Source organism: Apteryx rowi, unplaced genomic scaffold, assembly GCF_003343035.1.
Source record: "Apteryx rowi isolate R43461 unplaced genomic scaffold, aptRow1 scaffold_200, whole genome shotgun sequence".
NCBI classification, from domain to species: domain Eukaryota; kingdom Metazoa; phylum Chordata; class Aves; order Apterygiformes; family Apterygidae; genus Apteryx; species Apteryx rowi.
The window spans coordinates 1,488,729-1,516,427 of NW_020448309.1; the positions used below are offsets into that span (position 1 = coordinate 1,488,729).

General features: G+C 54.7%; 2 protein-coding genes across 3 annotated transcripts in view; both read right to left on the reverse strand.

The window, feature by feature from the left end:
* Nucleotides 1–10,372: 10,372 nt before the first annotated feature.
* ELF3 (E74 like ETS transcription factor 3) lies at nucleotides 10,373–14,832 on the reverse strand. The gene is made up of 9 exons (XM_026063788.1): nucleotides 14,778–14,832; nucleotides 13,711–13,879; nucleotides 12,750–12,971; nucleotides 12,401–12,487; nucleotides 12,191–12,310; nucleotides 11,889–11,978; nucleotides 11,028–11,144; nucleotides 10,638–10,833; nucleotides 10,373–10,493 (listed from the first exon to the last, which is right to left on the reverse strand). Exons 2-9 carry the CDS (start codon nucleotides 13,871–13,873, stop codon nucleotides 10,373–10,375), a joined length of 1,116 nt encoding a protein of 371 aa, XP_025919573.1. The 5' UTR covers nucleotides 13,874–13,879; nucleotides 14,778–14,832.
* Nucleotides 14,833–22,271: 7,439 nt separating this feature from the next.
* Nucleotides 22,272–27,699, reverse strand: part of KIF21B (kinesin family member 21B) — a 28,724-nt gene continuing 23,296 nt past the window's right edge. Inside the window, exons 32-34 of one of the 2 annotated variants that reach the window (XM_026063779.1) lie at nucleotides 27,428–27,598; nucleotides 26,716–26,915; nucleotides 24,574–25,373 (exon numbers count right to left, since the gene is read on the reverse strand). In XM_026063779.1, the coding sequence (XP_025919564.1) occupies nucleotides 25,319–25,373; nucleotides 26,716–26,915; nucleotides 27,428–27,598 (426 nt within the window). In that variant the 3' untranslated portion in view covers nucleotides 24,574–25,318. Of the gene's footprint in view, nucleotides 23,398–24,573; nucleotides 25,374–26,715; nucleotides 26,916–27,427; nucleotides 27,599–27,699 lie in introns of those variants that run through there. The other variant, XR_003253169.1, reaches the window with a different exon arrangement.

Sequence of the window (27,699 nt, forward strand, 5' to 3'; positions counted from 1 at the left end):
GTCTCCACATCTGTGAAGCTGGTGAAGAGCTCATGAACTAGCCACACTGCAACCACTTCACCTTTTTGCTCTGGCAGACCCTGCTCACATGTCAGACAGTGCTCAGAGCCACTATTGCAGAGACTGTTCTTGGTGCAGCTTGGGGGATATGATGTTGCAGTGTGCAGATCTCACCTGGCACAGCTTGACTGGTAAGTACACTCCACAGTTTCATGACGCAGGACCTAACCCCAAAGCTCCCACTCCCCCAAGTAACCTAGGCAGCACCTCCCTGTGGCTCAGGCCAGTGCCATCTCCATGTTTGGCAAATGGGTTCCTAATGATTCAATCTGGTGGCCTATTAAAGTATGTCTTATGTAATGGCAGTGGCTGAGGTGGCTCCCATGAAGCGTGCTCTGAAACTCGGCTCATTTTAGAAAGGCCTGGAGCAATGAGATCCTCTTGTGGGTCCCACCCTTTGCCCGAAAGCAGGCTCAGGCCCGGACTTGCTTGCCTGCAGTCCTAAAGGCAAAAACTAGGGGAGCGCCTGATCTCTGAAGAGCCTGAAGATTCTGAAAGAGCTGCAGCCACATTACTCCATGATGACAGCACCTCAGCCACCTGAATGCATCCCATCTGAAAGTGGGGTCTGTGACCAGGAAACTGTGAAATGCTGCAGCCGCCTGAGCTTGCAGGCAGGCTGGAGACAGCCTTGCCCTGTTATATATTATGACAGCAAAGACCTTGCCTCCCCAGGGGGTGAAAGACCTCTGAATGAAGAAAGTCTGTGGGGATTTGCCCCCCAGACAGATCAATGTGAAGGCTTAAAGGCTTCATATTGGGATGACCAAGACCAGATTCTCAGCTCATCTCAGCCAAGAGTGTCACCTCCCTGGGCCGCTTCATCCTTTGGAAACTGAGGGAGCTCTGTCACCTCCACCCCAAGCAGACCTTTGCCCTGGGGCTCTGGAGGAGCATACTGCTGACGCAAGAGCACGTCTTGAGCTCAGTGAGGTGTGCCTGGGCAGTTCAGCAGGGCACTGCCATTCTGGTCTTTGAGGTACAGACACATAACCAGGCAGGTGGAAAATTTTGATGTTAATGGAAAATCACAGGATACATCACTTCGGCTGGTGGGGGAGCACCCTGCCCAGTGGCACACCTGTGCTCTATGGTGGTGTGCTGTCCCAGGAGCTTTGGAAGGGGCTGGAGTGGGGTGATCCTCCCCCAGTCCCCACCCCCTCATGGCTGAACTGTCAACTTCAGAGACCAGAAGGTAGAGAAATCTGACAAACAACAAACCACACGGTACAGCAGGATGGACACTTACATTGTCCTTCATCTCCACTCACCAAGCCCTTGAGCCCTGACAGCAATGGACACTGGAGGGGTGTGATACCCCCTTTCATTGCCACTGTACTGGTCTCCCTTGCCCACCACAGAGCAATACGCTGACTCTGTGAATAGGAATGTAGCACAGGCCAGGCATGGCCTTCTGCTGTGTGGACACAACAGAAGATATGGGACAGAACTTGGCAGGGAGATGTTGTTTACATTGCTACCAGCTCAGGCTTGGTCACAAGAAGTGGGTGGAAGATAGCTTTGCTTCAATCTTGGGTGGGTGTCCAGAGACACCCTTCCTGTGTGCACACACTGCTCTTGTACCATAACTGACCACTGACTGCCCTCATACCATACCTGGCTGTTGGTGAAGAGGGAGTGCATGCTGCTAAGGAGCCAGGAACAACCCCCCCCCACCCCCGAGCTGTTTCTGGAGCTTCCTGAGAGGGATTCCACTCTTCAACCAGCCCCATAGCCCTGACCTCCAGGAACAGCATATTTGATGCTAATGACAATATAAAATAATCAGCAAATGGTTCCTTGTGTGTTTGACTTCCTTAGACACCCAAGAAAGTGGCATCTCACAAGAGCAGTCAGCTTCTGTCCCACAGCTCCCACTACTCCTTCACATCTTTTTTCAGGCATTTCAGACACCTGTGCTCCCCCATCTTCCCTCTCTTTTCAAGATGTTGTTCTTCCCTTCATTCCTCTTTGACTACATGCGTTCATGTGCTCTGCTGTGGTGTGCTGGGGTGCTTCAGCAGGGGAAGGCACTGAGCTGGGATGAGTCCCATTGCCTTGCTCATACATACCTCCACACAGCAGCAAAGTAGACCAGCCCTACAGTGGGAGACAGCTTTGCTATTGTGGCCCTAGCCACAATGGCCTTCAAAAATGTAGACTCACTCAGTGCTCAGTGCCTTGCTCAACTGGGACCAACGGCATACCCAAAATGGTCTGGTGGGCTCAAACACCTTCTTTTACTGCCTGGACTCTCAGCCACAAACTTCAGGGTGTACACACGGCCACAGCTGGGTAGGAAGGCGAGAAATATGTGGAGGAGATTGGGATTACTAAACATCTCACTGTGAAGTGAGTCTTTACGAGGTGGAAGAATGACAACATTGGCTGAGAGCTGCAGCCTACTAGATAACATAGCTGTCTTGCCCAAGTCCTACACCTGCAGTATGTGCAAGGGTCCCCATCCCTGTGTCTTGGGCAGGTGACCAGTGTGTTCTTATCATGAAGGAGCATGGAGGAAGCCCTTCCAGGACATAGGGCTTTCAGGACCACACACCCTGATAGTTTGACAGATGGCTTCTGAATTTTTTCTTCATGGTCTGCTCAGCAGGAAGCAGGGAGAATAGCTAGACATGTGGGATCGTCCATTAGAACATAGGAGACATCACTGCAGCAGCAGACCTTAGCCATGTCCAGGTGAAACATACGAGATGGGAGTTGAGTCTGAGTAACCCTAGGCAGCCTCTTCTGCTTCTGCCCAGCCTGCTGATGATGCTGTGAGCTCCTTAAGTCCCCACTCTCTAATTCCTGGACTTCTCAGCTTATGTTATCTTTCCAGTGCTTGCATGCTGGTGTGGTGCCAGGCTCCACACTGTGTTTGGTGGATAACAAAGGGCAGAGTTGGCCAGGAAACAAGAATGCAATGAACATTTGTTTTTATTTCACAGTGAGACAGAACTGAGATTTTTGCTTGCAGTGATGGAGGAAGGGGCAGGGAGGAAGCTAGGAGACATCCACTCCATAAGACCCAGCAGGGCCACTCCTTTGGGGATGCCAGAGACCAAGGGCTGAACATCAATTCTGAAGTGGGCAGTCTGGAATCTGGCATTTTCTGCTGGAGGGGAAGTATTTGTGCAGGGAACAAGAGCTGGGGAGGTTGGAGAGATTCAGTGTTGTCAGACCTAGGTAGGGATAAAACTTGTGTGGGAGCAGGTCTCAAAGTCTGCTCTTGAGGAGCAGGGACTAACCAAGGGGCAGCCCAGTGAAGGACAACCATGTGGCCAGCAGGAGTCACAAACAGGCAGCACCACCAAGCTGCATGCAAAGCCCTGGCCCCAGAGAAGCAGCAAGTATGGTAGGGGATAGACAGGCCATGTGGTAAATCCCTGGTCCTGCCAAGCATCCCAGGAGAAGGGAGGGCACTGAAGGAGGAGCAGACAGGCTTGAGAGGGCTGAGCGGAACAGAATCACCATGGGGGAGGCCAGGAGCCACCTGTCTGGGGACATAGACAGCTCTGGCCCCATTGCAGACACACTGGCATGCTGGTGAGGCAAGCAGAGGGACCCCCTGGTGAAAACTCCTGGGAAGCTCAGGCTGGGGGCAAGGGATGGAGATGGGGTGCAGGGGTTTGGCAGTGGTGTTGACCACAGGGGAAGAGAAACATGGGCATGGGCAGGCAGGGACCTGTTACATGCTCAGGGATGGCACCCCCTCATACCCTGGGGCTTTTCTTGCCTGGCATGCCTGGCATGCTGGCATCCTGCTGTCTCTGGTTCCAGGCAGCTGCTACAGCGGCTTCCCCGTTCCAGTGGCGTGAGCAGCCGCTCTCTTGTTTAACAACCAAACAGTCCAGGATTTTAACAGATGAGTTACCAGCAGCAAGCAGCTCTCCTGGACAAGCCAGACACCCCTAGAGCAGCTACTGCTGGTAGCAACTAGCAAAGAAACTGTTGGGCTATTGGGCAGAGGAGAGCATTGTCTGGGATCCCAGGTAACTGCTGTTACCCTGGGGAAGAGGGACGCAGCCCTGAGGCGCCTGTCCGGCCCCAAGCGTGCCAGGCCAGCCCTGGAAACCTGGCTAAGTTTGCACCTGCCATGGCAGTACCCAGCTAGGAACCCTGGCAACACTGCTTCCCATACAACACCCCTGGGCAGTAACTCTGCCCTCCATATAACACCCTGAGCAACAATCCTCCCCCCATATAATCCAGCATCCAGAAGTGCAGGTGTCCCATGCCATGTAACACCCCCATCCCTCACAGCACCTGCCCCAGCAGCATTTGCCTTCCTCCCACCAGTGCAGTCCCTAAAGCTCCATCCATGAGACCCTTCCCAGGACTGCAATGCAGCCTGCAGCAATGCAGCTTGCCCCACACCCCTTCATTCCCCACCCCCACCCCCCCGTACCTCTAGTCCCTCCATGTGTGCCTAGTTCTCAGCTCCATGGATGTCTGCCCCAGAGCTCAGCCCCTCCTGTTACAGTGGTTCCTCTTCTCTGAGCAAACCCCTCTGCCATCCCTGTGTACTACCCCCCAGCAGCTTCCAGGTCAACCCAGGGGTACACAGACCACCCCCCCGCAGGTAGGGGGAGGGGAGGGCATCAGGACAACGTTTCCCCAGGCATCTTTCTGTCAGCAGATCTGTTAATCTGGTCCACTGCTAGGAAAGCACCCAAAATAGTTGGGTAGCCCTAACTGCCTGATATGTTTGTCCTCTGTCACTTTCCCTGGTGGAGTCCTGGTGCTCTGGATCTTGGTGCTGTCCACGCCGAATCATGCACACCTCCTCCATATACACACAGTTCTGAAACTTGGGAGTTATTAGCCAGGGTGACATGCAGCAAGCCCGGGGCTGATCTGGGACTGGGGAGAGCAGCACCAGGCAAAGTCCAATGTGGAGAGGGTTTTCCACCACAGCTGGAGAAATCCAGCTGCAATAAATGCCCCTCACAGGGTTCCAAGTCCACCCCTCCACCCGCTGATGTTTTTAGCGGAACTGAACCCAACACTTACACATCTTCTTCTTTCTGCAGGTTTGTTCCCAGAGTCTGAAGGGCTATGATTCCCACTTGCTCCAGGTACCCTAGGCAGAAACAAACCAAAGAAATGTCCCATCAAATAAACATTTCCTCTTAGGAAAGAAGATGATGGATATTTTGAGTCCACCCTGCTTTTGGGTCAGGTGCCACCCTAGCCCCTGACCTGGACTCCCTCCACCTGCCCCTTTTGTGGATCTGGGGCTAGTCTCCATTCTTGTGCTGCTTGGGAGCTCCTGCACACAGCAATGGGAAGGCAGCTGCCAGCCCCACCACTCAGTTCCTCCCCGTATGGGGTTTAGTCATGTTCCCCAGGGGATGCTGAGCCAGGAGAAGGAGAGTAAGAGATGGTGAAAGCCAATGAAGACTGCAGGGAGCTTGAAGAAGAGGTAGCATGAGCAGGAAGGAAAGTTGGGGGGTCCCAGGGAGACATTCTCTGTCTCCTGCAGGGTGTCCCCACTCTGCACTGGGTTCCTGTCAGCCCTGTAATACAGCAAGGGCAGCCACAATCCTTCTGTCCCCGGCTCTGCTGGAAAATTGGGTCACACCATTGTGCTCGGGGCAATTCATGGTCTGGCGTGTTGGATGCCTTTTGCTAGTCCAGCCACAGGTGCTGAGTGAACCTGCTCCCCTCACCCTGTTTCTCTGCTCCCATGTTTGCCACCTTTCAGCTTGCTTTGGGTCCATGGGTCCCAGGCAAGAGCTGGCAAGAACAAACCAGTTCTCCCATCTTCCCCACCTGGGATCAGCAATGGCCCTGTCCCTCAGCTGGGTCTGCAAGGGGAGAGAAAACCCCTCTGTAATATACAGACTTCAAGGGCAATTAAGATATTTCTATGTGATGGGAAAGATCTGCGGCAGGCCCCGAGTGAGTGTGATGTGTCTTCTTTGGGGAAAATCCTTTCTCTGTTTTCTGCCTTGGTTTACCATAGCCATAAGATCTGAGCACCTCTAAGCAGGCAATAAAAAGAAGTACACCATCTCTCTCTCCTTCCAGGGCACCAGAAGGCTCTGCTGGGCAGGCTCAGTGTGGGCACGGAGGTCATTGTGGAGGTTATCCTAAAAATGTGTTCACCTGTGTGTTTATGTGTGAGTGTGTGTCTAGCTTTGCATAACCTCCCTCACTCCTCCCCAGCTCTCCCTCCTGCGGATCCACACACCTCATGGGAGGCTGCACGAGCTGGTCCCCCAGCCCATACTCGCACACTCCCCACCTCTGTCCCCTCATTCCCCTCTCTGGGACAGGGACTGCCCCAGCTGGGGGAGTAGGATGAACAGATGCCCCCTCTCTGCCCTAAGCCTCTGGGCTGGTTGCCCTTCCCGTGCAATGTTTGTGGCGGGGGGTGATGGGTGGGTGGTGGGAACACCGGGGGCATGGCAAGGCAAGGCGGACAGGTTTCCTGTTGCTGCCAGAGCTGGTTAAACATTGTCCCAGGCTTGTTAGGTAACACAAACCGCAGCGGGAAAGAAATGAAACTGCTTGAGCAAACAAGGTGCGCTTGGCAGGGCAGCAGGCTGCGTGACAAAGTACTCTTCTCTCTGTGCCAATCTGCCAGGATTATCTATTGACTGAGAATAAACACCTCACCCACAACCCCAAACTCTGAGGGACGGCAGCCAGGAGCACAGATGACACAGACGGCTCCTGAGAGACCTGGCCTGGGGCTGGGCTTGCCTTGCTCACAGTGTCCCCTCCCCAGAGACACTGGCTGCTTCCAAGTACCAGCACGGCCCCCTCCCACACATGCGGCATGTGTGGGCAGCCCAAGCATCCCAGCACAGTCCCTACTGCCACCCAGTTCAGCCTGCTTCTTCCAGCAGGTCACGGAGGTCAGGGATGGGCCTGGAGCACCATTTGTTTGCTGGAGCCAACACACTCTAGCTGGGAAAACCTGTTCCCTCAGGAAGGTTATGCAAGTAACCTGACAATGGACTGGCTGCAGCCCAGACCACAGACTCATTCCCAGTTCAAACCCAGGGACTGGAACCTCTTCTTGCACCACAAGGCAACCCTGATGGCCTCATCTCAGCCCTGTGTATGTGGGGTCCACACAACTCCAGCCCAGCACACTAAAAAATAATTTTGTCATCCCTAGGGTTCTTCATGACCGCAGATCCCCTCTCCTGAGCTGTCTTGCTGAGCAGCAAGGGTGGACACAGCCTAGCACCGCAGAAGGAGACCAGGCCGCCCAGCTGAGCCAGCAAGGCAATTCCTCATGCAAACAGCAGGTGAACCCACCCCAAAGAGTTGGGTTTGGCACCTCCTTCCACCAGCAAGTCAGGTAGGCTCTTACCATACTGTGCCCTGTACATGGTGCCCTGCGGGTGCTTGGGGCCACTGCAGCATCATCAGAAGATCGTTCAGCTGCCACTGAGCCCACAGCCTGTGGGCTGCTGCCAGGTTGCATTGCCTACAGGAGGGGGTGTTTTCCCTTTGGAGACTAGCAGTCTGATTATTATGGTGGATCCCAGCCTGTGGCCTGCAAAACTCTGACCATGGCCACCAGGAATTTGGAAGCAAAAAGGGAGACTTGGAACAGGGTCTGTGGTCCCCCCAGCCCCTGTATCCATCTCTTGCTACTCATACACTTGTGAAATGGAGGCCTGGACTTCCCCAGACAACACAGCGGCTCAGCAATGGGACTGCTCTAAGTCCACCAGTTTCTCCCTCAAGGTTTGTCCAGGAAAACTGGGGGCAGTGTGAGCTCCTGCAGCCAGGACAGTCCAGGGTAGCCAGTACAGATGGTCCACATGAGACCTTGCTTTGAAGGTCTCATCCTTGCTTTGAAGGTCTCATCTTTCTCATCTTTTTCTTTCTTTTGCAGAGAGTCAGACTCTTCCAGGCATGGGATGGGTAATTTTTAACAGTGCCACATCTCCTCCAGCAACAGAGGGCAGTCAGGGTATGATATCTGTGTCCCCCTGCCAAAAAGGCACCTCTGAGTCTTTGCAGAGCATTCTCCCTGCTGAGGGAAATCCCCCCCAAATACCCTCACCCCCTTGGTGGTGGTCTGGCTCTGTCCCTTAGTCACTCCAGGCACTAACAGTAACTTTGCTGAAGGATGCGGCATTGGAAGTGACATTGCTTTTACCTGAGCATCGCAGACCTAGTCAAGCTCCAAGCACAGAGGGGGGATCCCAGGGCCTTTGCTCTTGAAGGTGAACAGGAGCTGAGTGGTGCTGTTGCCTCCATGCTAACATTCAGGAGGGCCCTGGACACCAGGAAGACATTGGAGTGGCAACTCTGTTGGGTACCAGACCCTGTGATGCTCAGCCAGGCTTTGGGAAGACTCACCATGAAAAGTGATGATACTAATCGAGAGTGATGCATCGACCACTGTTTGCCAAGCTTATGGTAGAAATATATCCAGGAGTTTGCTTTGCTTCCAGCCCTGTATGTTCCTTCTTGCTGCCTCACAGACAGTTCCTGTGGGGTTGGAGAAACCCTCTCAGCTAGTCCATGGCACCTCTGTGGCTCCTTCCCTGCCTCCCCATGGCTGTGCTGGTGGGGGAAGGCTGGTGGTGACACTGAACAAGAACAGACAATCCCTCAGAAGAGGCAGCGTGTTTGGGCTCTCTGCACTGACGGGCCTCAGCAGTGCTCCCCACCTTGACATCCCTTTGAGAGACACTTAGGGCCTAGAGAGGCCTCCAAATAGACAGACTGGAAGTTGAACAAGCCTTAAAATCATTGTAATATCTGTGCCTCTTCTTTATGTCCCTTCATATCTCAGAAGAGACCGGTCAGAGAGGGGCTGGAGGTCCTTCCCTCAGTCCACGACTCCAGGAGCCAGGCTGGAGATCTAAATGATGAGGGAGCTGAGTCCCCGTCTTGCCTGCCCATGATGTGGGTCTCTGGGATCTGAAAGTTTACATCCTACCTAGAGACTTCTGTGTCTTATCAAACACTGGCTTGCAGATGGCTTTCTTAGAAAGCCTTCATGCAAAGGTGAATAATAGAGCAGAAGTCTCTGGAGAGTCCTCACAAGGGCCAAGAGTTGGGAGCTGGTGCAAGATTCCCCTGCAGTGATGAGGTGACTTTTATGCCCTGGCTTTGAGACAAGACCTCTACCCCTCACTCCCACCAGGCTAGAGACAGACTGTCCATCTCACACTGAAGAAGACCCTGCAACCCTGTACCGGGAGGACTGGGCAGGTCCAGGCAATGCCAGGCAGGAGAGATGGTGGCAGACAGGGTTCATGCAATGGGACATCCCAGATAACATGCGTCTGGTCACCCCCATGTCTTCAAGAAAAGCAAAGCAAGCAAAATGACATAGAAGTTACAAAAAAAACCAAACAAATACAAATTTATTCCTTTATGTTCCTAATTCAAAAGGAGGAAACCACATGCACCTGCTGGGTGCCTGCCTGGGCTAGCATCCCCCCTCCTGTGGCTGGCACAGAGCCGGTCTGTGCCCCTGTGACATTGCTTCAGTCCAGCTGAGCATCACCACCTGCCACAAGACACATGCGTGCCCTACAATGCACATTGTCACACAGGAACATCTTATTCATGAAAAAATAGATCTGTACATTTATTCTGTGCCTTTTTTTGTCTTACATAAATTAGAAGCTACTTGTGGGAAAAAGACCTGTTTTCAGATACAGGTGGCCAGGCTGGAAACTCAGACAGACCCAGCTGTCTGGAGTCCTCTCTCCTTTTGTGAGTTTTCCAGAGTTGGACGAAACTCTGTGTTGTCTCCATCTGCTCTTGGCTGATGCCATGTTGAGGAGCTGCTGCACAGAGGGGCCTCACTCATCCCACGTGGAGAAAACAAGACAGTGGGCACCTTCAGCAGGTCTTGAGCAGCAATGGAGGAGGACACTTCAGAAAGGTCTCATAAATGGGACGAGTCCTGTCTGGTCACAGATGAGACAGTGGTGCCGTCCCTCTACGCGAGCAGGAGGTGGATGTCAGCAGGATACCTGCTGAATTCTCTCTTCGGTGCCATCTGTCACCCAGATTTCTCTTCCCCTTTGCCATTGTCCAGGCTTTGAAATAGCCAAAGTCACTGAAACTCCAGTTGGAGGTACAAATCCAACGAGGGAAATAATGGTTTACAATAACCTACTGGAGCCAAAATATTAGCTTTAAATATCTCAGTACTGGCGATCACCAGCGTGCGCATGTGTGCCCACACAAGGGGCTGGAGTCTCACACGCTGCATGGGGCAGCAGCTTCCAGATCCAACTGTAGGCAAAGTTTCCTGCCAAGGAGCCAGGTTCAAGGCTGGCCCAGGGGAGCTTGCTGGGCCCCAGTTCATCCAGGACCTTTACAGTTCTTTGTTCCTGTTCAACACCTCCTCCTCTTTCCAGCCGCTGGAGTTCTTCCCAAATTTGTACACCAGCCGTCGCCCATCAACTCTTTCCAGGATCTCCCGTTTATAGTAATACCTGGAGGGGACAGAGGTGGAATCAGGACCCTGGATGCAGCACCATGTGCCAAGAGCTGCTGTAGGGGACCAGGGCTGAGCTCTAGTGGATCTGACCCAGCCCCATGGGCAAGGTACCCCTTGGGGAATAGGGGAGGACACTCACCGCATGGCTCGGCTCAGCTTCTCGTAGGTCATGCTGCTATTCTTCTTCTTCTGGCCCCAGAGCTGAGCCACTGCCTCGGAGCGCAGGAACTTGAAGACACCTTCCCGTCGGTCCTCCCACTTCATCAACCCCTCATTCAGCTCAGGGTGGATCAGGATGTCCCGGATAAACTCCCACAGGTGGGTACCTCTTGGGGCTGAAGGAGAACGGGCTGTTTGAGCAGGGGGGAAGCTCTTGGGTTTCCCTGTACATTGGGTCCCCCTGAGCCCCCTGCCAAGGAGCATGGCCAGTGGACACCATCCTTCCTCCCACCTCCCCACCCATGGAGTCAAGCTGGGGACAGGCAGTTCCCAGCTCCTGGCTGGAGGGGCCTGGCTAGAGTCCACATACTGTGCTTGCTCTTCCGGCTCTCCAGGCAGTCTCTGCTCTCCTTGCTGAGTTTTCGGGGCCGTCCCCGTTTCCGCTTGCCATGTTTGGTGTCCCCTTTCTTGCCCCCTGCAAAGCCATCTGTGCACACAGACAAGAGGAAACGTTACTCTGTCTTCAGAGTCTTCTGGGTTGCAGCTCACACCTCCCCAGACACAGAGATATCACTAGCCTCTTTCTTCAGGAGCAGAAGCACGGGGAAGAGCTAGCAGTGGGGGGAATCAGAGGCTGAACCCACTTTGCAGGCCCAGGTACCAGAGAACCAGCTCTCTGAGAGAAGGGTCTCCCCATTCCCTCCAGCCATAGTCCCCTTCCCCGCCTGGAAAGATGCGGTATGCCTTTCCTTCCATAGGGCAGCATGTCGTTCCTTCCCCAAACCTTGCTGCTCCCTTGCATCCCTGTCTCATAAGCAGCTGGGGTCAGTTCTGAACAGGACTGACCCCTCGGCTCACAGGGCCTGAAAAATCTGGCTAAAGCCTTTATCTAGCTGCCTCTGCCTTCCCCTTCCCACTAACCTCACTGCTGCCGTGGTTACACTAGCTCTGGTAAAAAGCAAGGCAAAGCCTGCAGCATCACCATGCTCAACTGGGGAGAACAGGGTTCAGGGCACATAGAAAGCCAATGTTCTCCCTCCTTCCCTACATGGAGATGGCTGTTCAGATCTTTTCTCTGAATCATTGTCAGAGGAATTGTGCTCTGGCCCTTGCACTGGCCCTCACACTTTTCAACTGGCCCTTGCACAGTTACTGTGCCAGCCAGAAAGCTGGAAATGTCCAGGAATAAGCTCTCATCTCTGAGCTCCCAGGTGGGAAGCGAACAGCTCACCATCAGGGAAGAGCTTTGCTTCTGCAGGGTCGAGGTCAAGGTCACTTCCACCGGAGTCCTGGGAGTTGGGGCTGTGGGACATCACAGGCCCTGGGAGATAAAAGGACAGGGCTCGGACCACCAGCAGTTTGCATCTGAAGATGCTTTCCCATGGCTTTTCCTTCTCATTCTCATCAGGCCCCCTCGGCTCATCCTCTTGATACAAGGCCCAAACCTGCCCTGGGGCAGGATCCCATCACCCTCCCAGCTCAGTGCAAACAAGGGGAGTTTGCAACTGGGCAGACAATGGGCAAAACACTGACCTGAGATATCTGAGCTGCCTGGGGACATGGCATCAGGCAAGCAGGTGAAGTCTGTGGAGAGGAAAGGGTTTGTGAACTTCATGTCCTCCAGGGAGTCCTTGGCACAGGGATTTCCCAGCTCTAGAAGGGCCAGAGAGGGGAAGAAGGGGTTAGCCCTCCCTGCAACATCTGGTCTCTGGGGACAAAGCCTGGCCAAGGCACCTCTCTTACCCAGATGGCTGGTATCCAGGAATGTCTCTTGGGAAGTCACATTCTCTTTTTCCAGCAAGTCAATGATCCAGTTCAGCTCGTCAGAGGCTGCAGAAGGGGATGCCTGGGATTAGCGATGCAGTGGGGAATGGCACACACAGGGAGCTGAGCCCAGCCCTACCTGGACTCCAGGCTGTGCCCCCACTCCCCCATGACACGCTGTCCAGCTTCCCCCAAGGCAGCCTCCCCCACTAGACAGCCCTCTGCAGTGCCCAGGTGAGCAGGGGGGTCCCTGGGCTAGCAGGGGGATCTCAGTCTCATGCTCAAAGATTACCAGCCCAAAGATGGAGGGAGCACTGGGGCCACTCACTGATCTCATGCAGACGGTCATAGAGCTCATCCCCCAGGGGCCCAAAGATGAGGCGCATCTGGTCCCTTGTGCAGTGGCAGAGCGTGTGCCCATCCATGTTGCAGCAGGAGAAGTCGATGGAGCTGGCATCATACTTGTTCTTCTCCACATGGTAGCTGATCCACTCTAGCACCTGCACCTTGGTCCAGAAGTATGGGAGCTCACTGAACCACTCCGGCTTGTCTGCAAAGGACAGAGAGTGGGGTTCAGGGGCAGGGAGGCAGTGCCAGGGCAGGGTGCCATGGGCTGCCTGGGTGGGGTCAGGCCACATGCTGATCATGCAGGGCACAGCAGGCCCTGCACTTGGCAGTTTATGGGGCTAATACGTGGCTGACGCCTGCTGCCAGATTCCCAGCCACACACTGTCCTGCTCCACAGAGGTTCTGGGGGACAGTGATGACCTGACTCTCTCCCTGCCACCAGGTTTAGGTGCTGTTTGCCCCATCCATGCTGGGATCTGCCCTGCTCTGCTGGCTGTGTTCCTCTTGCCGCGTTCCCTATGCCTCCCCTGGGGCCATCCTGCAATGGTCCCACCTGCAGAGTGGGACCCCAAGCACTAGGACCATCCTTCCAAACTACTCCCTGGCTCCCCTTCAGCCCTCACAGCCTGTGTCCTGGGGATGTGTTAGGGGAAGGATAGCAATGATTCCCTACCCCCCCTCCCCCATAACCCATAGAGCCAGTGCACTCTGAACAGCAGACTTTCTGCCATCTTGTGTCTCCTCCTGCAAACTTCTAGCCAACACACCACTGGGGAAACTGAGTCATGGTGCAAGCCATTGACTTGCCCCAGTGGGACCAGGACCTTGAAATGCTCTTCCAAGACAGCGGTACTGCTTCATTTCTACCCCGCATGCTGGGTCCCCTGTACAGCCCACCACCGCTCCCCCCTGTTATCCTGCCTTATCATCTGGAACCCTACCTGTGCTTTCTGCCAGGGGCTGGCTGGTGGGGAGGCTCAGCCCCAAGGTGCTGTCATCTCCAAGGTGTCCTAGCACATCCAGCGTCGGCTGCCCCTCGTCTGGCTGGTACATGGCACTGATGTAGTTGGAGAAGATGTTGCTGATCTCACAAGATCCCGCCATCAAGTTCTGTGTTGAGAGACCACAGTGAGTGTTGGCCCTGTCAAGGCAGGGGAACCTGGCCCTGCAGCACCGCAGCAGCCGTGGGACTGGGGCTGGGCGAGGCTGGGCTCTCCCTCCCTCCAGTTAACGTCACCTCTCAGGTCACCTTTGCAGAAACACCCACGCCCATCACCCGGCCAGTCTGGGCTGGGGCCTGACTCACCGCCACCACAGGACCTGGCGTGGGCCAGCTCCCTGTTCCTCCCCGGAGTGGGGCGGCTCAGAGAGAGCAGGCCAAGGGACACAGCATCATCGTGCTTGCAAGAAAGTCTCTTCCCCAATGGTCTGGCCTCTCCAACCCCTCTCAGAGCCAATGTAAACAGATAATAAGCAAGCAGCCCTGCTGTCATTTGCGGAGACTGGTGTTGCACAGCCTCTCTATGGGGCCAGACATCACAGGAAATTCAGCAGTCAGGCAGTCCCCCAGCCCCATGGCCCAGCAGCACCCAGAAAGTCACAGCCCAGCTCTCCGCACTGCCAACTCCGCCAGGGTTGTGCTCCGCCGTTGGGAGGGACTCTGGCATCAGGAGATCAAGTCCTTTGAACCCGTCGCAAAAAACACATCCCAATATCTCTCTGGCCAGGAAGGCATCAAGCCCATGCTTGGCCTTCTTTGAGGAGCCAGATCTGGCTGCTCGCTCGACAAAATTTGGGGTCTGGGAGGGGGGCCCTCCAGATCACTGTCTTATCAGCCCGCCCAAAGGGGCTCATGGCTATAATGACAAAACAGGTGTGCAGCTAGAAAAAAAACAACTGCATCCCCTGGCGAGAGCAAAGATGCACAGGGAGGAGAGCAAAGCAGCCATCCCGGGCCGAGGGAAACTCCCCGTTAGGGAACAGGCACCGAACGGAAAAGCTTTGGTACCTTCTGTGATGGCAATCCTGGGAGCAGCAGCTAATCCACAGAGCAGCAAAGGGAGAACCAAAAGCACCGTGCCCTGCCGCTAACCACTACTCATGGGGGCCCTGGCCTGGAGTCTGGTGCCTATGGGCAGGCCCTGCCCTTGTCTCGCCTTTTATAGTGCGTGCGGCAGTAATGCGATCTGGCGGCCCGAGGGGAATTCCAGGCTGAAACGTTCATGCTCCCAGATCCAGGTGATTTGCATAATATGAACCACTGGGTCCCAGCCCAGCTCTGCCTTGCCGGGAAATCTGGGTTGGCCAGTTTAATCATTGTCAGAGCCCTTGCCCTGCCGGTGCCCAGAGTTTCACCCGCATCGGCTTCTCGGGGTGTTTTCTTCACTGCCATTTCACTCGCTTGTGTTTGTTTGCTCACAGCAGCAGGTTCATTCGGCTTCTGCTGCCAAGAAAACACATCCGGAAGGGCCAGATGCCTCCTGGAAGGTCCTGGGGGGCTGTGCATCCCCTCCCTGGGAGGCAAAGGGGCTAGTAAAGCTGACCCAGGTGCCCACCTGGCCATGCAGCATCCCCCTCGAGAAGCCCTGCCCAGGAGGGAAGCCCAGCCCTTGTACAAACCGAGTGCTTGCATAGGTGCCTCAGTCACATTTTGAGCACCAGCTCAGTCACTCACTGGTGCAGCACAGGCACAGCTTGCCCCAAAGGGGGATGAAAGACTAGGTGACAAAGTGTGGCAGAGGTTGGGAGTGGGACCCAGGTGCGAACAGGCTGTCTGTGTGGAGATGAAGTGGGAACAAGGCAGGTGGCTATTTCTGTTCTCCATGTTGGGATAGGTCAATTTTTGCCTGTGGGTGGCTGGAATAGACTGCAGAGCTGTGCCAGCCCACTCCCTGCTATTTCACAAGTGCTTGTGCATGGGCACACATGTACACCTGCTAAGAACACAAGTCAAGGGACAGGGCAGGGCTGTAGGATGCATTTGAGGAATTGCCTTTTGGTGGCTCCTGACTCTCTGACTGTTGGGCAGGGGTATTTGGGACTCTCTCTGGATGTATTCATACTCTTCTTGGCCCTGTGCTGGTAGAGGGAGCCCTGGGCCCATCAAAGCCAAAGGTCTGGCACCCACTTGCCTCAAGCTGGTACTCTGCAGAGCCAGCTGCATCTATGCAACAGTTTGGCTGAAGCAAACCCATGACACTGTGTGCATGGGGCAGACCCTGGCATCACGTAGCCTTCTTTAGGCTCCCTCATCTTGTTTACTTTGAAAAGGTGCCTGGGAGCAAACCCACTTGTGTGCCCTTGGGGGTGATGGGCAGGAGTGGAACAGGCAGCACTGATGCGCCACCTTGGCCCAGTGGCCAGCAACAGCACCGTGGCTGCATGCCCCATCCCTCTTGTCACATCACCTGCCATCCTGCCAGCGCCCTTGCTACAGCCCCAGGGCAGGCAGGGCCAGCCTGCCATCCAGGAGGCACTAGGTCACGCCAGCTGATCACCTGCCCCAGCTTCATTCCTCCCCTGCAGTCACGAGTGCTGGGTGCTGCCATGCTCTTTTGTTTCCTGGGCACAGCCTCCTGCAGTGCAGAGGGCTGTCCCCCATGCCAGGGGGCAGTCCCTGCCATCACTGTCATGGGGCAAGCCACGACCACTGGGGGATACACTGGTGTTGGGCACACAAAGAGCCTTAAATCTGCATTCAAATGGGGCTAAGCCCAGGGCTCCTGCTGTGCCCAGGGACTCAGCTGCTGGGCTGGGCTTACAGCATTTGTTGTTAGAAACTTGCCCCTGGGGAAGCTTTTTCCACCCACTGCTGAAATGCAGCTGCCTCTGGAGTGGAGCAGGAGCACCATATCATCAGTCCCTGAGCAATCCCCACCCACAGCAGCAGGCACTCTCTGGCTCTGCTTCCCTGTGGAAATGGCCTTCCTGCCTGCCCACCCAACCTACATGCTTCAACCCTGGCCCTGCAGATAGGCTGTGGAGAGCAGATCATGGGGTGGCCCTGTTCCCTGGAGACACTGGGACAGGATAGCCAGAGGGCATAAGACTCACTTGGGACATCCCCATGCTCTCCCCAGAGCACAGGGCAGCAGAGCTAGCACAGCGCTGATGGGTGTGGAGCAACTCCTCCTTAGAGCCAGGCTTTAGGGACAGGTGGCAAAGGGCTGGGCAGGGTTTTTTGTTTTTTTTTTTTCAAAAATCCTCTGTTATTCACCTATGTCCACAGAGCTCTGGGTCGCAAAATTGCTCAGCACGGTCCAGTTCTTTCCTCTTTCTCTCCTGGAATTCTCGCCACAACAAAGCTGTGGCCAGGTGCAACATGGAGTCTGCACACTGCAGTTCTGGGCACCCCTCTGTGGAGCCCTGCCACCCTGCCATGGCATGGATCTGCATGGCTGGGAGCCTGGGGAGCTCAGGGTGACAGGAACCCCCCYCCCCCCCCCCCCAGGGAGCCAGGCAGGGCTGGCCTTGCGTTGCTATCACATCTACGGCTCTGGTCTCTCCCAACCTCCCTTAATCTCTAACCAGGCAGTCTGGAAGACTGAAACTTTGTGTTGCTCTCCCCTCCCCTTGTGGGTGGATGCTGCTGGGATAAACCAGGAGGCATCAGTCTTATTCCAAGCCTCTGGCTGTCCCAGGAGCTGACAGCAACATTTTGGGCCTGGGAGGGTGACATCTCATGGCAAAGGCCTGATCCATCCATAGAGCTTGCAGTGCATCCATCTCATGGCCAGAGCTGGTGGCCGTGTCTATGCAGTCCCCTTGCTGCTGGTCTATGCTCTCAGGGCATCTGTAAGCATGAGGGGAGCATGACGCAGGGTGGTGTCAGCCCAGCCAGGCTTGGTGTCCTGCTGCGTCTAGAAAGAGGTGGCTGTGGGTGGGAATCAGGGCTCTTCAGAGCGAGTCGGTGACAGGAGGGTCAGCAAGAAAAGGCATCTCCAGGATACAGTGAGCATGTGGGGCACCAAGAGGGAAAGGAATACCACCAAAGTCACCTGCCTTGCTAGGAGGAGAAACCGGGCCCATGACAGCCCCACAGATGTGGCCCCTCAGGTCCCGTCTACCCTGGCAGCACCCTGGGGTGGCTGTGGGTATGGAGGCTCACATTGAGGCAAGCACAGCACAGGATGAGACATAGTGCTGGGGGTTAGCATGGCTCTGGGCACTGTTGTTGGCATTACCATCTCCCCCCCCACCCCGAAGCACAGTTAGGGCTGTACTGGCACACTACTCTCCCCCACTCCACTTGTGTCCCTGTGGTAAGTACTCAGCACTGTTGCATCCCCTCTTCCAGGGTGGCTCTAATGTTACCCCCAAGCCCAGCTCCCCCGAGATGTGGCACTGCTCTCTGGAGCCTGCCCAGGCACGACAGGCATTGAGAGATGTGTTTTGAGCTCATGGCTGGAAGGGGCCCCCAACTCCATGCCAGGACAGTCCTGGGATGGCAGCAAGGTCTGAAGTGTCCCACATGGGGCGCAGCCACCATGCCACTGCTGCAGGGTGTGTGCCAGCATTTACCACATCTCCCCACCTCTTCTGGGGGATGGTTGGCACAGAGACATTGTGGGGCTGGCAGTTCCCTGTGCTCAGCTGCTCCATCTGGTCTAACCAGTGACATGGCCAGCTGGGAAAGGGAAAGCAGAGGCTGCTGGAGCCAAGGCATTGCCCTGCTGAATACTAGGGATGCAGCTCATCGCCAACCCTCCCTGCCCTGCAGTGCAGGTTTGCTGCTTGACATTTCAGGGGGAAGGGGAGGAGTTACAGTGTGGTGCTGACATCCATCACTTCTGTGTGCTCAGTGGGAACTTCACGCTGGCATTAGGATCACCACGCATCCTGTGGCACCAAAGGTAGAACCCAGGTGTCCTGGCCTTCATATCCATGCTCAAGGGACCCAGCCACAGCTCCTGGAATGGCAGGAGCTCCTTGCCCCACTTCCTATTGCCACTTAACCTTCCTGTAACTCCTGCAACAGTCTGTGACCCTGGGAACAGGCTCCACACTCCAACCTCCTCTGCATCCCCCTCCCTCCCCAGTCCTTGGGCTGGATAGCCTGAAGTGAAGCATCTCTGGGGAGACACTTCTGTCCCCTGCCCCAGCAGCTCTACCTTGCCACAGGGACCTAGGCACTGCGGTTCCACAGCCAGGGCTGCCACCTGCTGGCTGTCCCCAAGGTCCAGAGCCACTCAGCTGCGGGCTTCCCTTGCTCTCCTGGGCCACCAGCCATGGGGAGGTGGTCCTCACCCAACCAGGCTGCTCCCCAGGATGTGACATGTAGCATGCTGCAGATGGCCAGTGCCTTAAGAGCTTCATTCCCAGGTGGATGCAGAGCCCTCATATCCCAGGACTGCCCAGCCCCAGGGAGAACAGAGCAGGGGTGTGGGCACCACCACTCTGCCCAGGAGGAGCAGGAGGCATGGAGTATCCTGCCCCACCGCGGAGCTTGCACCATGGGCATGTCCCTGTAGGCCCTGGATACAGGTCCCAGCAACAAGGCCCTGCCTCATCTGGGTGCATGAAGAGGGTGATGAGATGCTGCAGGGCTGGTGGATGCTCTGCCCTCTGGGGAGGAAGGGGAGGACAGCTGCCACTTTGGCTTGGGACGGCCTGGCTTTACTCCTTCCTCCCCTCATCCCCCTCCTCACCCAGACAGAGGTGCAGAGCCAGCCTGGCCAGGGCTGTGGCCTTTACAGTTCAGTCCCTAATGATTTACCCACAGCAATCACACCCTTGGGGAGAATCCAGGTAGCCCAACCACATCTGTCCTGTCTGCCTCAGGACTCTGATCCCATAAGGATGTGGGTGAAGGTCATCATCTCACAACAGCCAAGGCAAGGCCAGAAGGGCTGTAACTGCACCACTCCTCCCACCATTTCCCCCAGTCTTTTCACCACATGCATCGGAATGAGTAGTTCCCAGCTCTGCTCCATCATTTCATTTCAATACATTTTATTTGTGAAGACAAAGAGGCAAGGAACAAACACATCCATTGGAAAAAAACATGTACATCATGAAACTGAAATAACTTACACTATTTACAGGAACACATCGAGGTATAAAATATATGTACATGCCTTGTCCTATGAACAAACCCAGACCACTGGGCTGGGCTGCACAACCCAGCAGAGAAAAAAGCCTTCATAACAGTTGGCCTCTATAAAACAGCTCCGAGCAAGAAAAGGCACCTGCTATTTGTGATAGTTGTGCAGCAAGAAAAGGTCCTAGAGCTGGCAATGAGATGCTACAGCTGCCCAAGCCCTGTTGCTGGGCTGGCCTTAAGGTTGGTCCCAGGATGTGGGAGATGCTGAGCAGCTGGGCAGGTACCACAAGGGATGTGCTTGGGGACCAGAGCTGTTACAGGTGGGGGGATGAGCCCCCAGGGAAGGATGAAGGCATACGGCTATGCTTCTCTGAGGATGAAACCCCGGGAAAGTCAGGACTGGGCCTGGCGGGCCGGGACTGTGCTGGGCTCCATGTCAGTTACAGCTGGAGCATCTGCACCAAGGTGCAAAGGGGCCAGGGTCATTGGACCCCCCCCCCAACCCTGGACAGTGAAAGGGGTGCACAGAGGGAATGTCACCTGCAGGACAGTGCAAAACAGTGAGTGTGCTGAAAAGCAGATCTGAGCCCTGTGCTCAGCAGGGGTCATACCTGGACCCCCATCTAGCTTAGGATTGGGGAAGGACCAGGAGAGGGGCACAGGGAAGACACCCTGGGAGCAGCACTTGCTCTGCAGAGCTAAGGTCAGAGGGCAGCAGCTAAGATTCCAAACCAGCAGCTGTGCTTAGAGGTGCTGGGGAAGACAACATACCCAGGGGGACCTTCATGCTCCAACTCCTTGCAGCTGGCTAAACTTGGAGACGCTATCTGGCCTGCCCTTTTGTGCCATAAAAGCTGTGCATGCAGGGAAGGAGGGCAATGCCTAGGCTCCCTGGGTAGGCTCACAGTGGTTTGGGGGCCCAGGGCTTTTGGGCTCCTGAGCCATCTCCATCCCTTTTGTGCAAAGCTCAGCCCTGGGCCAGCACAAAACCGCAGGCAGGGGATGGAGCAGGCCATTGTGTCCTGAAGGGAGAACACCCACGGAGTGAGAGAGCCCGTGCCCAAAGACAAATGTGTCACACAGCAAATGTATCCTTCCCACCAAGGGAAGGACATCCTGGGACAGCAGGAATCATGGCATCCTTGTCACAAACCAAGGCACCCAGGGAGAAGCAAAATGAATGAAGGCAGCTCCAAACCTTCCCTGCAATGGAGGGGTTGGCAGAGAGGCTCAGAGATCACAAGGAGGGGCTTAAGTTACTCAGCAGCACAACCTCTGAACCCTGAGGGAACAACCCAGCTCAAAGTGAAAGCATGAAACATCTCACTTGCTTCCTTCAGCAGGCAAACACTCCTCGCCTTCTCCCATACCCCCGACTTTCACATCTGGGTATCTGAGCCCATGTTCCCAGCCTGAGCCTGCAGACAATGTCCTCTCAGACTTAGAAAAGAGGAAAAATTGGGCAAGTGAAGCTCTGGGGCCTGTTGGCGTGTGCTGTGATTTTGCCTACAGGCAGAAGCTGCGGGGCAAGCAGTGAAGAGAGGAGGTGAAGGACCACAGTCCAAGATGCCATATTTGTTAGACCTTGTGCATGATGGGGCCTTGTGCTTCAGTGTTTGGAGGAACCCAATTCCCCCAATTGTGTGGTTCAGAGCTATGACCCCCTTCCTAAACCCCATCATGCTGCGAGAGTGGCAGACTGGCCCTGTGTTTGCTTTTGAGCCACAAGAGGAAAGTGGGGGTGACCAGTAGGGCTCCAGGGTTTTCCTGATTGATGTTCAAAGCCTAGGAGATGATCTAGATTCAGATATCTTTTGGGGATGGAAATCAAATGTGACATGCAAGAATCAGCTTCTCTTACAGGCCAACTCAGCCCAGGCAGGAGTTTTTACAGCACCAGTTCCCTGCTGCTCCAGACTGCTACCAAATCACAACAGGCTCTGGAAAATTTGGGCTTGGACAGGCCCATTCAAACTGTGTGCTTTGCCTGACATTTCACAGACAAGAAGTGCTTCATTGCAGCCACCAGCAATCTGCAGAGTCAGGACTACAGGCTGAGATGAGCCTCACAGAGGCCCCTTTCCATCCTTCAAAGGGACAAGAGGAACCACTTCCAGGCTGCAAATCAGCACAATAACCAACAGCAACAATGTAGAACCCTGGTATGAGCATCCCACCAGCAATGGGATCAAAATCACTGTGTTGCAGCTCAGCTGGGGCTCCCACTGTAAAGGTGAGAGATAGGGATGCTCTGGAGAGCAGCTTGAATTGCCCTGCCATGCTGTCTGTTGGGAGGAAGGAAGGGAGATGCAAGGGGTGGCTCAGAGATGCAGCAAGGTGTGGGTGAGGCCATGTGTCCCCAGGACAAATTCAAGTGTCAAAATCATAACAATAACAACAATAATAAAAAAAACAAAACAAAACACAACCCCCCACCCCACCCCATCCCATCCCCCAAACCAAACCCAACAATGACAGCACCCAGCTTGCACCGTGAGGTAGCTAAACCAGATCAACACCCAAGAATCACTCTCCTGTACGGGAAATACCAACCCATGCAGGTAGAGACACAAACACACACATGCACACACACACACACACAGAGCTATGGGACTACAGTCAAGTCCTGCTTCAAATACCTCCCCTTCTGATCTGCTTGCAACTGTGCTATGGTACCCTGCTTCCTCCATCTGCAGGCTGAGAAAAACCTGACAAGCAGGTGCCCAGCATGGGAGCTCCAGTGGAGGGAGAGGCACAGCCTCCATGAGTCTTCTCCAAGTTTGAAAGCCCAGTTGACATGGTGCTGGACATAACAGTGTGGCAGACACTCAGCATCTTCCAGGACTGGCCCTCACTCCCCTGGGAGATTAAGTAAGCATCTGCAGCATGCACACAAAATCCCTCAGCAGCAGGTCCCTTCACCAACTTCAGCAGGGAGCAGCATCGAGAGGCTTTAGATTAGGCACTGGCAGATCTGAGTGTAAACACTAACACATTATGGTCCACCTGCACAAGCCCTAGCTACAGGTAGTCACACACACACACACACACACACACACACACACGGCCAAGTGAAGGTTGAATAGGCTGAGCAATGAGCAGAGAAACCCTCTGCAAGATGCTCTGTGCTCTCGGAGGTTAACACCACCTCGCTCCTGCTCAGCCATCTCACATCTGTGCGTTATTCTGGTGGCCGGAATACCCTGTGCCTTTTTGCTTGCCCCCCTCCCAGTCCCAGCAGTGTACACAAAGTCCAAAGTAGCTGTCCCTCCTCTCACCTCCCCAGGGCACCAGCATCACTTCTTCATCAGCTGGTGGCAGAAGAGGCCCTGGAGCTTGCATCCGAGAACTTCAGGCTCTACCACACTAGGATCCCTCTGGCATCAAACCCTGTGCAGTGCCAGAGCCAGCTCCAAGTGCTGGGGCTTCAGGGGGTTTCCTCACCTCCAAAGCAGCCTCCAGTCCCAGGCTGAGCAGGGCTCAATAACTATCAAGAGAAGGCTGTTCACTGTCCTTGTCAGGATCACGACTACAAACAAGCCATCGTGCCTTCCATCAGGATGCAGCAGCAGGATTTTTTTTTTTCCTAAAAGGCAAAAAAAAAAAATCCATCAAATAAATAAAGATGTTCCTGTATTTTGGGATGCAGAAGAATTGGAATGGTTTTAAGGAGGCTTGGTGGCAAAAAGACTGGGCCTGGTCTTCAAGTCACCATGCTTGGAGAAAGCAGGGAGAAAATGGTTTATGTTTTTAAAAAACAGTTGGGCAGGTCCTGGAGATCCCAGTTTGGCACTGGTAGGATTACATGGAGAAATCCTTAAATCAGAGTTCAAATACTGCTTCTTCTGTGACAGAAGGGAAGTGAGAACATGATAGTGCCTTTCCCAGAGTCTCCTCTGCTGTCCCATGACAAGCTCTGCCTGGCACAGGGCAGGATGCAGGGGATGATCCAGTGCGTCAAGGGGAAGAGAGAGAGGAAAGTGCCAGTGGGAGAGGAGGGCCTTGCTGACCCCTTGAATGGGAGAAAGGGAGAACGGTGGCGATGTCCTCCGGGAAACATACACCTGGAAGGAGCCCCCAGCCTTTTGTGGAAGCTGGATTGTGTGAGATCATTCACAGGGGATGCAGACCCTGCAGGTTTGTCCTTCAAGCATGGGGTGAATCAGGGTCTTGTGCAAGACCAGTGTGTGCAATCTCTTCCTCCCCTGCTCCAAGCACAGACAACACACCTGTCCTCCAGCTGCACCCATGCCTTGCTGGGCATCCTCCAGCTCTGGACTCTACTGGAACCCAGACCGACACGGTCATGCACAGCACCCATCCTGCCTCCTGGCCTCTGCTCTTGAGGAGCTGATGGGCCAACCCTGAGCTAGTGCCCTCCCTGGGAAGGGGCTCAGAGGAGAGCCTGGGGAAAGTTCACCTCCCAGTAGTGGCAAAATGAGACAGGCAGCTGGGAGGCAGGGGGGATGTCAAATCCAGCCTTTGCTTCTTCACCCAGTAACTTTCTTTTTTGCTCGTATTTCCAGCCTCCAGAGGGATTCAAATGTTTCAGAGACCCACGACAAAATGCTTGTTAAGACCCAAGGTGCTGTGAGCAGGGCTGAGCAGCAATTGCCTTTACCACTGCAGAGTGGAATGGGCACATGGGGAAGAGCTCAAGAGCAATGGATCAGCTAAGTTTATGATTAGGGCTTGGAGAGTGTGAAGGGAACTTGCAGCAAATTTGTCTTGAAGTTGTCCAAGGGAGATTTTCCCAGGCTTACCATATTCCTTGTGTCCATAGTTAGGGCACAGCAAAGAAGCTCAGTGAGCTGAGTCAAATGCACATCTCCAACCATTGAGGCCAGGTAGACTGATTCCGGGGAATGGATCTACCTGGACACCCTTCTGCAGACCCACTACCACAGAGAGGCTGTCCCATGAGTAACTTCTCCAGAGAAGCAGCCCTCAGTGCAGTGATGGGTTAGGTGTCTGTGGGCATCACACTCAACCCCTTCTATGCTGTGATCCTGGCCAGCAAAACCCATTCAGCCTTGAGACTGTGGAGTGGAGACAGACTGCTGCAGGAACTAGCCGTGGAGCCCACAGGGACTGAAGGAGCACAGCTTATGACAAAGGCAGCATGAACCCATGGTGAGCAGAAGGGAAACTGATGTCTCTGAGAAGGAGTCAAGGAGGTTAGCCTGGAATCCGACCCCCAGGAATCCCAGTAAGTGTTATAGCAGGGTGAGCGAGAAGGGAGTTGAAACAGTTCCTGGTCACTGGAAAACCATCAAGATGGTGCAGCAGGAGGAAAAGGGGAGCTGACAATGCCTCACGAAGCTGCTTCCTCAGGGAAGCTGGCAGTGCACAAAGTACCAGATGGGACATCATCCATCCCGTGGGATCAGGCACAAAGAAATTCCCATCCCTGGGCTGAACTCTTGTAGACAATAAGGTCTTTGTAGTGAGGCAGAGGGACTAGGACCTTCACCCTCCTGTCACTTTTTCCAGTCTTTTTGCAGCTCCTAGTTTGATCCAGTAGGCAATCTCCTCCCACTCCAGAGCTTCACTGTCAAGTCACTGAGAAACAAAGGTGAGAGGGATGGTGTGAATGAGGTGCTTCACACACGAAAGTCACAGACACATTGCAGAGAGGCACTGCTGGGGAAAAACACACTCCACCCCAAGCCCATGGTAGCATGCAGCCCACAAGACTTCTAGGCTACTTTCTTTTGGCAGGAGGTTGCCCAATCCATGTTGGGGAGCAGGCACGCCCAATGGGGCTCAGCCTCCAGATCACACTACTGGCAGCAATTGGCGACAGGGAACAAAGACATTATGATCTCTGGGGACTCCCAAGCTGACTCTGACAGCAGGACTCCCTGGAGGGAACTCTGACTGGGTCAGAGCTGTGACACTGCAGGGAACTGCTGAGCTTTTTCTCCCTGGGGTACAGGATGCTTTGGGGGGCAACTGCCAACTCCTGCCCCGTCATGCATGCAAGGGTGCAGGCAGGCTATGGCTCCCACAGAGCTGCCACAGTAGATATGGGCACCGGGGGAAAAAAAACCAAAAACCCCCCCCCAAAACCCCCAACAAAAACAGGGATATGACTGGGGCAAAGGGGTAGGTCACTTCTAGCAAAAATTTATCAAGTGAAGAAAAACGCAAAATAGTTTCATACCGTTAAGAAGCAGCTCAGACCAGAGAGAGAGAGAGGGAGAGAGAGAGAGAGAGGAGCTAAAGCAAGCAACAGAGAGAAAGATAGAGGAAGAAAGAGATGGAGAGAGAGAGAGAGAAAAGAAAAGTAAGACAGAAAAAGAGCGCATGAGCAAGAGAGAGACAGAAAGAGCAGGAGGGTCAAGGCAGACTAGTAGCACGGCCCTTTATGGCAAGGACGCGTCGTGGAAGGCAAGGGGTGAGCCCAGGCACGTAATTCCATAACTTTACCCGGCAGTCACTGTGGCACAGATGGGAGGTGGGGGGAAGAGAGACAGAGAGAGACAGAGAAAAAGGAAGGGAGAAAAGGAACATGGTCGAAAAGAAGATATCAGAGTCTTGCTGCTGGAGAGCTCCCCAAGAGCAGCAGGGGATGACCAGCCCCCAGGGAGATGGGTCACTGTATTAGGGACAACCATGGCATCACCAGAACATAGGCAGGGGAAGGCGCTGGGGTCAGAGTGCTTAACACGCCAGCAGGGAGCCATGCTTGGCAGGCCTTGCCATGGGGCAGGCTAACATTGGCAAGATGAGATGCAGGAGTGGGGGGACTACAAAGCTGCAGGAATCCCCTCTTCCTTCCCTCCCTGACCCACTTTTCCTTTGCTCTCAGAGCAAACCCACCCTAGCCCAGGGATGACATCTCCACCCAGGGTTCTGCCCCTCCCAGGGGGCTCTGGGGACCAGAAAGCCTGAGGCTCACCTGGAGGCAGTGAAGATGTGCTTTGAGTTGGTGCAGATGGCGTTGATAGGGCTGTCATGCCCTTTGATCTCCCCAACCGGGGTGAAGGTGTCCACATTCCAGACTTTGACCATGCCTCCACGGCAGGCACTCAGCACCATGGGGCGGCCAGGGATGAAGGCTAGGGCGCAGACCCAGTCTTTGTGTGCATTGGGGATTTGCTGTAGGTAGGGGGACAGGACAGAGACCATGACCATCCTTACAGCAACAATTTAATCTGCAGCACTCACAAGGGCTTCATAAACCCAAGCAAGGGTACTCAGACCACTGCTGCCCCCCATGCTGGGGATGGTGTTGCAAAGTTAGGAGGCCAAGGGGCTGGATCAAAGACTCAGAGCTTGGTTTGTCCCTTGGGCAGGAGACAACAATCTTGTCTTCAGAGAGGAACATGGCACCCAGAACAGCAATTACTGCCGCAGCCCACATGCTGGGGGAGAACTGGCAGCCCTGAATGCCCTGTAGCACCCACTTTTGGGGAGGACTGAGCCATCTGGCACACTTTCCCACAACAGTGGGGCCTGCTAGAGTTCAAGGAATAGAGGTGCTCTTCCAGGTTAGCTTAGCGCAGGAGACACTAATATCAGGTCTCTGAATCTCCCCTTAAACCCTCTGCAGCAATGCTCCTCTGCCCCACATTACCCCGAGGACCTGTTCCATCCACTCCCCTCCAGACCTGGATAAGTTCCTGCTGCTCCAGATCCCACTTCTTTATGCCGTTGTCCCTGGAGCCACTGAAGAGGATGTCTCCCTGGATGGCCAGGCACTCGATGCCGTCATAGTGAGGGGGCTCAAAGTTGTGAGTGGGGCCAATGTTGCCCACCATACCCTCAGTGATCTCAAACACCTGGGGGAAAGCAGTGAGAGAGAGACCTCAGATGGGAATGGAGGTCACCTGCTCTCACAAAACTGGCCATCAGCCTCTGTTTCTAGGCTCAGAGTACCCAG